This window comes from Artemia sp. Qi Xiang Cuo, chromosome 3 (genome assembly GCF_049724085.1).
Source record: "Artemia sp. Qi Xiang Cuo chromosome 3, ASM4972408v1, whole genome shotgun sequence".
Taxonomy (NCBI): Eukaryota; Metazoa; Arthropoda; class Branchiopoda; order Anostraca; family Artemiidae; genus Artemia; species Artemia sp. Qi Xiang Cuo.
In genome coordinates, this window is record NC_142796.1 from 10,935,288 (window position 1) to 10,946,634 (window position 11,347).

General features: G+C 36.1%; 1 protein-coding gene across 1 annotated transcript in view; it reads left to right on the forward strand.

Moving 5' to 3' along the window:
- The window catches only part of LOC148953754 (uncharacterized), a 177,007-nt gene extending 172,142 nt beyond the window's left edge, over nt 1–4,865 (forward strand). Inside the window, exon 7 of the mRNA XM_089085885.1 lies at nt 4,776–4,865. Within this exon, the coding sequence (XP_088942011.1) occupies nt 4,776–4,865 (90 nt within the window). The remainder of the gene's footprint in view (nt 1–4,775) is intronic.
- Nucleotides 4,866–11,347: the final 6,482 nt, after the last annotated feature.

Here is an 11,347-nt window from a genome sequence, read left to right on the forward strand (position 1 = left end):
CGGCGTTTACCTCCCCCCCCCCGTTCTCCGGGATATTTCCCCTCCCCCACGGAAAAATTCCCTCCCATTTTACCCTTGGATAATTTCGGATTTTCATTAGAATGGAAATTGAAATATCTACTCTCCTGCTTAAGTCAGAGGCAATCGTATTACATTACCTACAATAAAGACCCATAAGGGTTCAATGTATTAATATTTGTTCATTTTTTTTTTTCCCAGAAGCGCTTCATGTGGAAGCAGTGGTCGAATAAGCCTTGGAGGGGGCTCATTCAATTGGAAATCGAAAGTTTCAGTGCCAATTTCTAAGATTTACCCTCCTTTTTAACCATTTGCTACCAAATAAGATGCTAGTAACTACAGTGTCTCAAAAGAAATTCTTATTCTAGTTTAATGGCCCTTGTGTTTCAACAGTTGTTTTGAAAGAATCTTCAGATAAATACAGTATTAGCTCTAAGGGAGAGACGACGGAGAGGTGGAAGTTGAAATTGATATATAATCCTCAGGGCCGTATGAAAGACTTTCGTTTGGGGGGGGGGAGCTACGGAACAGGCACGGTCATCTGAATCAGAATATAGTTCTGAAGGAGAGGAGCTAGATTTTCAAGCAAATCCTGCTGAAGAGAGTCTTAATGACTTTGAAAGTGACTGACTTTTCCGCTATTACGATGCAGTGCTTAGTTAATAAAAATCATGAAAGTGTTACAAACCTCTTTTTTACTTGTATTCGGTACTTCTATAAATAAATGAAAAATAACATGTATATGATATGAGGAATGTGGCTGAGTACGGCTATTTAAATATGCAGGTCTGTTAGGGTAACATTTCTTAGGTCTAAATGTAGAAAAAAATGACTAATATGATATTGCTCCCAAATAATGGTATTTTTTTTCTTATAAAATGGATGCCCGAAATCAGGAATTGTCGCATTGCTGAGGTATTACCCTGGGCACAAGATTACCAAAGGGATAAATTAGAGAGCTAATTAAATTCATGAAACTACTGATGAAGGAACATTACCTTTTTTAAGCCCAGGAAAATCAGAATCATTAAAAAAATTCATTAAAAGCTGTAAGTGATGCTTAAAAAGAAATGCTTAACTGGTCTTGTAGCTACAGGGTAACTCTGAAACACCAATTTTAGCCTGTATTTCCTAGGGAGTACCTAATTTTTCCTTGTTTTACCGATTTTACCTTATTTTAACAATTTTACCAATTCTACTTACCGAGTTTTTATTTTATGGTAATTTTACAACAATAATAGGCCTGTTTTTTCACTCATCAATGTGCTAAGATCTTACATCTTTAGTCGTTTTTGTGCAAACGTCTTTCATCATTCTGCTCTGATCAGCGGTCTGAGAACAATTATGAGTAGATCATCAAAGTTCTCTCATCACTGTTCTATATTGCAGAACAGTGGCGGTCTTCACACTTTTTTCTAACATCAGTGAGCTGTAAGATCTTAGAAGAAAGATGAGTTAAAAAACGATAATCTTTGCAGAAAGATGTAAAATCTTAGTGCTAAAAAACGGGCCTAATGTGTATCCAGATTGTCAAAATGGCGTATATTATCGAAAATCGTTGAAAATTTCTTTCCGATATATGAATAGTTAGCCAGAATCTGGATTCTTGTAGAGAAAAACTAAAAATTTTTAGAATATTCTTTTCGTAACCAAAAAAAGAAGAGTATGTTAATTAAAAACGAACAGAAACTAACTTTAAAAAACTTTCCCATAAAAGAAGTTTTTTCAATGAAAAGTAAAGAGCTCCACTAAACCAAAGATGAGCAGAAAAACTCAAATAATTTCTCAAGTGTAAAACTTACCTTAGACCTTAGATCCTTCTGTGCCTCCGGAGGCATCCAGGGCATCGACGAAGAGACGTCAGTTGTCCCTAAAATGGGCTGCTGACATAACCTCTACCCAATGGGGTTGTATGTATGTCTTCGTGTTGAGAAGGTCCCTCTGGTATGTTTGGCGTAGTGTGTTCTTTCGTTTTTCCCCTTCGCTGCTTTGCCGTTGGTTGCCACTGGAGGATGGAATTCGGTGTTCGGTCATCTTCCATTCGTACAAAATGTCCCAATTACTTCCATCTTCGGGTCCTGATAATGTCGATGAATAGAGGCTGCCCAGTAATTTGACGTATAGTCTGGTTCGAGATGTGTTTTGTCCAGTTTATGTTGAGGATTCTTCGCAGACAATTGTTCTCAAAGGCTTGGACTCTCTTCTCTTGCTGCTGATTTAACTTCCAGTATCCGCTTCCATAAAGCATAACTGGGAGGACATTACTGATGAAGACTCGAAGTTTTAGCCGGTTTGAGAACTTCTGTGAGCGCAAAATCTGTTTAATCCTGGTAAACGAGCCACTAGCCTGTTCGATAGGAGTATGGATCTCTTTGTCTATTGCCCCTGTGTTCTCTACTGTGCTTCCCAGATATTTAAACTGAACAGCCTGTTCTACATCCTCATTGCCGTACTTTATATTGAGGAGGGGATCCCGTGACAGCCATACTTTTTATGCATTTATCTTGAGGTCAAACTGAAGTGCATTTTCTCTCGCAACATCCAAAAACTGTTGGAGTTTCTGCTTGTCTGATTCGAGGAGACTAATGTCGTCTGCATTGTCTATATCCGCAATCCTCTTTTCGTTTCTGATTGAGATTCCGTAGTTTGTGCATCTGCGGAGGATGTAATCCGTCACCAGTATGAAGAGAAAAAGGGACAGGATACATCCTTGCTTTACTCCAGAGATGATCCTTGGCCTTCACTCATCTGTACGTAACACTCCGTGCTCTCGTACAGGGCCATAATTAGCCTTACGAGTTTGTCATGGACACCGTAGTACTTGAGGATTTTCCATAGTGTTTCTCGATGGACAGAATCGAATGGTTTGTTGAAGCCCATGAAAATTAGGTATAGCTTCTGTCTCCACTCATCTGTCTCTTCTAACATTATTCGCAATGCAAAAATGAGATCTGCACAGGAGCGGATTTGGCAGAAACCGTGTTGTTCGTCCCTTAAATGCTTGTTGATCCTTGGCAGGATACGATGCAGAAGTTTGAGGGTAAGAAGCTTTCCCGGAATAGAGAGCAAACTGATTCCTCGCTAGTTGTCGTACAGCATGACGTCACCTTTTTTGAACAGTTTCACAAGGGTACTGCGCATCCACTCTTTCGGGACAACCTCGGCGACCCATATCGTGCTAAACAGTAGAATCCAGGTTTTGACACAGATCTAACAGACCTTTATAGCATTTCAGCAGAAATTCTATCGTTTCCTGGAGCTCTTCCATTCTCCAGCTTCTTCGACGCTGAAATTATCTCAGTTTCTGTAGGAGGATCGGTGTCGATTTCAAGAATAAGCAAAAGTCTCCGGTATATTGGGGGGATTGATCGGTTCTGGACGGTTTAAGACACTATCGAAATGGTTGGCCCAGGCTTCTTTTATCTCTTTCTTTTCTCTGACTATTCTTCCGTTTTTGTCCTTGAGAGGATCAGTTTTCACCGCTTGCCGATCAGCTGCTTAGTGATTCTGTAGACTTTCTTGGGAACTCTTTTTTTTTTGCTGTCGTCTCTTCTTCCGCTGCCCAGTTCTTCGGAAAAGTCCTTTTGTCAGATCTCGCACTTTTCCTTATGAGCTTGTCCTTATCCCTATACGCCTGCAGCTTCATCACTGCATCGTTCTGGAGCCCTGATAAAACTAAATGTTCTTTCAGAGTTTTTCTTTCATGGATCAAGTTCCAAGGTTTATCAGAAATCCACCGGTCTGTGTGTCTCTTTTTATGTCCAATTATTTCCTTTGCAACATCATTGAAAGTGTTGCTGATGCTAAAGCGTAAAACTACCATGTATCAAAATTAATAAAAATGAAACCTAAGACGGACAGAAATGTTACGAAATGTCCGAGTCAAACTCGAAACAAGGAGAAACTAAGAGGAGTGGGCTGACGCCCCCCGTGCCTACTAAATACCAGAACTTATTTTGCACTCCACTGAAAACAAATACATTTTAGATGTTTTCTCTTTCTCAAACTCAATAGATCTAAGATTATTCAGACTTTCAGGAATGAATTTCAGCATATATATTTTTTACTATCCATCCACATTCATTTGTTTTTTTTTTAGTAATCTTGGTCATAATGGTGATTTTTTTTTTTCATTTTTCGATATTATGAGAAAAAAAATACATAGCTCAAAATAAGGATTGTTTTTAGTAAAGGGCGAATTATGTCCTAGTCTTTAGAAGGCAAGGGGGTGTCCACCACACTCCTCTTAATCTCTGTTTGTTTTGGGTTTTATTTATTTATTTAACGTGATATATGGTCTTTTTACTTTTGAAAAATTGTTGGACTTTATTTCTGCTCATCTTTGGTTTGATTTAGCTCTTTACTTTTCTTTGAAACTCTTCTTTTGTAGAAGAGGTTTTTAAAATTAATTATTATTTGGGGCTAAAAGCTATGCAATAGATAAAATTCCTTGCTCAGGAAGAAGCATATTACCAAAAAAATTCATGACAAGGAGATTTATTTTTATTGTCTTTTTATCGTTTCTTTCTTGTATGTCAGTATACGATTCAATAGATTATTCAGAATTGCAAATCTCTTGCAAACTCAGCTTTTTTTGTAGTCCACAATTTTTCGACTAGTCAGGAAGTTTTAATTTGGAACGTATTTTTTTGGCAATTGAAAAAGTAAAAGCTATCGAACGTTTTCTGTTGCTACGTGTTAACGTTAATCTAGGGAGCTTATGGTTTTACAAATTCCAAAGAACAATTGAATTTCAGATGCCAGCTGAGGTGCAGCTTGCAGCTTGTAGCTTAGTCCCTCTGCAAGAAAATAAGAAGGTTAATAGCGTTAACTTTCTGCTATCGTAAACGCGGCTGTGATAATTAGAGGGCGACATACGCCATTTTTGTAACTTTTCAGGAGAGCCAAAAAGTGGAAAAAAGTTTGTTTCTGTAGTCGCTCTGAAAGATCAGGCTAATGGAGATAAAGAGAACATATTCTAAACTAACTTTTTATGCTCTTTTCAGTGGTATAAATTGAATTCAAGTATTCCAAGCGAATTCAAAATAATTTTATTTTTTGTTGTATGTCTCCTTTTTCCTTGACAAAAAAAGGAGACAAATGCCTGGTTTCCGTGTTATAGCTCCATAAGCTAATCTTTTTTTGTCATTCAGAATTGTAATTAAAAAAATAAACAAGTTTTTTTAACTGGAAGTAAGGAGGGACATTAAAACTTAACATGAACGTAAATTATTTCGTATATTAAAGGGGATGTCCCCTCCTCAACGCCTCGCTCTTTACGATAAAGTTTTTTTGTTTTAAAAAATAAAGTTGTGAGACAGAGTCAAACTTTAGCGTAAAGAGTGAGGCGTTGAGGAGGGGACAGCCCCTTTCATAAAAGGAATAATTTCTGTTCGTTTTAAGTTTTAATGTCGCTCCTTACTCTCAGTTGAAAACTTGTTGTTTTTATTTAATCTCTGAACGTTTTTGAAATAATGCAGCTTTGTTTTGGCTCACCGTACATGAATAATTAAAACGAAATTTGTATATTAATTTTACTTTTTTTTTACTAAATGTCTTTCTCGAAATTTTGTTCTGACGTAACTTACGAATTCACTTACGTAGCGAAGTTCTATATTTGTATGTTTTTATTACGTATATCAGGGAGTTCGCCCCCTAGTCAATCCCTCGCCCTTTATGCTAAAGTTCGAACTTTGTTAGAATCACAAACCCCTTAATCACAAATGCCGGTTAATTATAATATATTGATCTTTTGAAAGTACTAAAAAAAACTTTAGCGTAATGGGCGAGTTTTTGACTAGGGGGCGAACCCCCTCATATACGTAATAATTTCTGTTCGTTTTACGTTTTAATGTTGCTCCTTACTTTCAGTTGAAAAAAAACATCTTATTTTATTTAATTTCTGATCGTTTTTCAAATAATGCTGGGAAATCCGGTGCCCCCTTCATAGAAATGTCCCTTCCCCCAAGGGAACATCATCCATGGAAAGATCCTCGCCCGTAACTTCCTACTCCCCCCCCCCACCATAAAAAAAATCCCGCCTGAAAACGTCTGTATACTTCCCAATAACCAATACTATATGTAAACAATGGGCTAAGTTCATAACTTGCACCCCTTCCCCCGGGAACGGTGGGGGAATAATTCATCCTCAAAGACATATTTATAAGATGTTTGACTATGCTGAACAAAATGGCGATCTCAAAATTTTGATTAGGTGACTTCGGGAAAAAATGAGCGTGGGAGGGGGTCAAATTGCTCTTCAATTTTTTTTTCGTCACTTAAAAAGGGCACTAGAACTTTTAATTTCCGTTAGAATGAGCCCTCTCACGATATTCTAGGACAACTAGATCGATACGATCACTCCATGGGAAAAAAAACAACAAATAAACACGCATTCGTAATCTTTCTTCTGGCAAAAATACAAAATGTCACATTTTTGCATATAGGAGCTTGAAACTTCTATAACAGTTCTTTACCATGAACTGTTTGATAAGAGCTGATAAAAAGAGACATACGCCGCTTAGAGGCCTATGTCTCTTTTTTTCTTCGTAACAGTACGAGATAGGACAATTCTGATTGCATCATTCGATTCCTCGTGCTGTGTTTATCTACGACACATGCATACCTCATGTTCATTTTCGACCAAAATGACATAATGACATTTTCGACCAAAATACCTCATTTTCGACCAAAATGACATATGTCATCCTTTTAATTATCACAGCCGAACGTTTTTTTGTTTTGGTCCAAAGCTTGCCATAATCGCAAGATTCGTTTTTATTGAAAAATTGACAAATGGACGACTTACAGATTTCGCTATGCCTGATTATATACCAAAACACAAATGCACAAAAAAAAACAAAATTCACAATTTGCAGATTTTTCTTTTGCATACCGAACAAAAAAGATGAATGAACTTGTGAGCCCCTCCGTTGCCACGCCAATAAAAACAGGCTGTTTTTTCGTCTAGTGGAGAGTTTTCAGTAAAACGCTTGTCAAAAGGACAATGAGTCATTCCTCATCCGCCATAATTTTCTGTCTTATAGTATTATCCTCTAATTCCTCCTAACATCCACAGTATAAATACATATACAAATACTTTATATTTATTTTCATACATAATTATTTTTTACATATTAGGCTATATACATATATTATATATTTATACTGTCCTAACATTAGAGACTTTGTGTTACCTCTACAACTGCTCTATAAACTCTATAATTAGAGACTTTAGGGACTCTGGTTTCCAACGCATCCGATTAGGCTAGGTTAAATTATGCTAATTCAACATCTCCCTCAATATTTCTTGAAAATCACGCTTTAATCCATCCTTTTTCTCGGGGATAAAATGTAGGTCTTGACCTAATTCGGTTTATGTCCCTTCATATGTGTCATTTGCTGTTGCTTTTTAGGGTTCTAAGCATGTTTAAAAATCTAAAAAATTAATAAAAAATTCCATCTTGTAAAGTCGAAAAATCGCCTTCCACAAAAAAAGAAAAAAATCAGCAGTGAAAATGGATATATGCTATTTTATTCAGACAACTTGATAAAACGGCAAATGAATTGGGATGAATCGACACTTATGAATTGACCTTTCGCTACCGAAATTAAAATTGCAAGGGGAAAAGGAAATTCTTTGCTGTGTTTGGGTTTGTTCAATTTTTATTAAAGATCAGTTTACTGGTCCAGCGTTTCCACGGGGTAAAATTCCCCCCCCCCCCCCAAAGAGGATGAGGCAAAAATCTTAGTTTACATTAATGTTGAATTCATTGACAAGTTTCTCGACTAATATATTGTGCTTAACAAGTTCAAAGGCATTTGAAGCTCTAAGGAAATTAAATTTAGCCAGGAATTAGGCTTTTCTAGGATTTTCTTAATGTATTAGACACGAAAAAGAAGGGGGAGGTAGAAGCGGATTTGAGGTTCCCGAATTGCCTTAGGTCAGTAAGAGGTAAAAAAAAATTCCTTTAGCTAATCTGCCAGAGCCCTAAATTAGTTTCGAACATAGGAGTGGGAAAAATAGGACGAACGTCTTCAAAACCTGGATTTCTGTCTTTCTTTTTTAAGGGGGTTACGAAACCTTGTTTCCATATTTGTGGAATTTGCCTATACCTGGTAATCTCGCTGAAAAGGACACACAAGATCTTTGCATGGAAGTCACTGAAAGCATTATAAAGAGGAAACGGGATATCCAAAGGACAAACACGTGTTTTTCTTGGTTTCCCAATTCTTCTTTTGGTACTTGTATGATATAGCCCCTACCTAATATTCTTCTAATATGTTTCTCTGACTCTCAATCTTAATGAAATATATCTTAATTATGACAAAAGTATAATACTTTAGAAACAAATTAGGGCTATTTATTTGCACATTAGGGGGGTGGGGGTAAATTACAGCAGGTCTACATGCCTAATGTTTTAGGTACAATTATTTTGCATATCCGGGTTGCAGCGGTAGCTAGCAACTTAGTAAGAGACGATCACGTCCAATACTAAGAAATATAATAACCCATAAGTCTTATTAAAAATAGAGCCAGACCAAGACAAGAAGTAAACTATTAGAACCGCCTTGTATGAAACCCTTATATAGGAAACTTATTATCCCTTGGCTTGAACAACAAGGGAAGTATATTGGCTTGAAAATCAAGAAAAGTGGCTGAAACCACGATATTCTGCATAAACGGCATCTTTTTTTCTTTTTTTTTCTTTTCCTCAGATAGCTTGGCACTTGAACATCGTAGAGAATTGTTTAATGGGTCATTTTGACGGAAATTGATGGGTTTAAAAATGTTTTGTAGTTAAAAGAAATTATTTTTAAAATATAATCAGTTTTTTACAAAAAAAACTGCATTTTTCTATAGCACGGTAGTTGCTTATCTTATTATTACATCTAGAATTTGTCACCTCTACGTGCTTTTGTAATTAAAAATAACATTTAAAACAAAATCAGTGTTTTTAAAGAGAACTGCATTTTCATGTACTCGATAATGAATGTCGTCATAGTTTTTCCGGGTTGCAGCGGTAGCTAGCAACCTAGTAAGAGACGATCACGTCCAATTTTAAGAAATATAAAAACCAATAGTTCCTAAAAAAGGAGTTAGACCAAAACAAAAAGAACACCATTAGAACCGCATTGTCCGAGACCCCTATATATGAAACTTTCTGTTCCTTGGCTTGAACAGCAAGGGAAATATATTGGCTTGAAAATCAAGAAAAGTGGCAGCTACTACACCACTCTGCCTAAACGGCATATTTTTTTTTCTTTCTTTTTTTTTCTTTTCCACAGATAGCTTGGCACTGTAACATCTTAGAGAGTGGTTCAATGGCTCATTTTAAAGTAAATTAATTGGGTTAAAAATCTTTTGTAACTAAAATAAATTATTTCTAAAAGAGAATAAATTTTTCCACTAAAAACTGCATTTTAGATGTCTTTTCATACTGCAGTCTTTTCAAAGATATTTGATTTTTGTACATAAATCATAATCACATACCAGCGGTAAGATTTGAACCCACGCCTCCGAAGAGACTGGTGGCTAACACCATAGCCTTGGACCACTCAGCCAGGCTGCCTCTCATAACTATATATGTGAATCCGGGTTGCAGCGTAGCTAGCAACCTAGTAAGAGACGATCAGTCTAATGCTAAGAAATATAAAAACCCATAAATCATAAAAATAGAGTCAGATCAAAACAAAAGTATACCGTTAGAACCACTTTGTCTGAAACCCTACTAGATAAATAATGTATGTCGTCATAGTTTTATTAGAGTTATGACGTGAATAGAAAAACACGACATTATGTTGTTGTTTCTGAAGACGTCATGAAATAATATCATTACGCCATGACGTCATGAAAAAAAAATCATTACCCCATGACATCATAATTACTATACAAAAAGCGACAAAGATGTAAATGGTCTCATTCATGATTATATAATGGTTAAGTCAAAGCAAGCTACACGCAAGTTAAAAAAAACAGTACTACACAAAAAACAGAGATAGTATCTTGAAAAGAGAAAAGCAAAGGTATTCAACCGACCAGGCGTATCGAGAATTAAAAATTGAGAGAGCCAAACAAAACATCAATGAGCGTTATCACAATGATAAACTTTATAGAGAAGAAACAATTAAGCAGGCTAGACAAAAGAGCAAGGAACGGTATGATAATGATGAAGATTACAGAGAAGCAACAAGTGAGCAGGCTAGACAAAAGATCAAGGAGCGTTATCACAATGATGAAGATTACAGAGAAGCAACAATTGAGCAGGCTAGACAAAAGATCAAGGAGCGTTATCACAATGATGGAGATTACTGAATCAAATATAAGAAAAAAGAAAAGCAAAGGTATTCAGCCGACCAGGGGTATCGACAAGTAAAAATTGAGACAGCCAAACAAAAGAGCAAGGAGCGGTATGATAATGATAAAGATTACCGAAACAAACATAAGAAAAAAATTGCTACTAGAATAATCGGTATATACTGGGGTGACAAAAGCTATAATGAAAAAATTAAATTCCCTGTAAGGTTGTACCGAAGAACGCATAAGGACATAAGGACAAATGCAGGCTGATCTTCGTAAATTGAGAAACATTTTACGCATGTTTAACCAGGATCACTAAAAGCATTCAAAATTACAGATTAAAATTCTCTTTGAAAGAGCGGATGCTGTTGAAAAGTCGGCTAGAAATGCTCTGGCAAAACTTCATAGTAATATCCAAAAGAAACGTTGTCAGTTTAATGATACAGTAAAGAACGATCTCTCGCCCATAGTAACTGATATATGGGGGTTCCAGGGGTAGTTTATAGTAAAGAACGAACTCAAGCCCAAAGAAACTGAACCCTATGGTTCATTCATATTATCTTGATTATTTTAGCTAGGATGTATATAAAACGAGTTTCTTTTTTAAATTTTAAATTTGAAAGATATTGCCTTTAATTCAACACATTAAAAGTTCTACCCGACGGGGAATCGAACCCCGTTCTCCGACGTAACAAGTTGGTATCCTTACCATTAGACTATTGAACACTTATGATATAAAAGTTACATATAAGACGAGATAGTTATTTTTTAATTGCATAAAGGATCGATATATTTCATCTTAAATTTTGTCAGTCAATACGATTTCATGTAGTAGTTGTTACACGAACCGTAGCCCATAGTAACTCAATTTGAAATAAATATTATGTTAAAAGACGATCATCCAAATAACAAACCATTGCATGCAATGGATTTAGTTAGCTACTTGATTGTTTTAGGTTCGTCTCTTACTATTTGAAAGAAAAAAAAGCCGTAGGCTTTTTCCTGATTGTAATCATCCGGGTTTATATA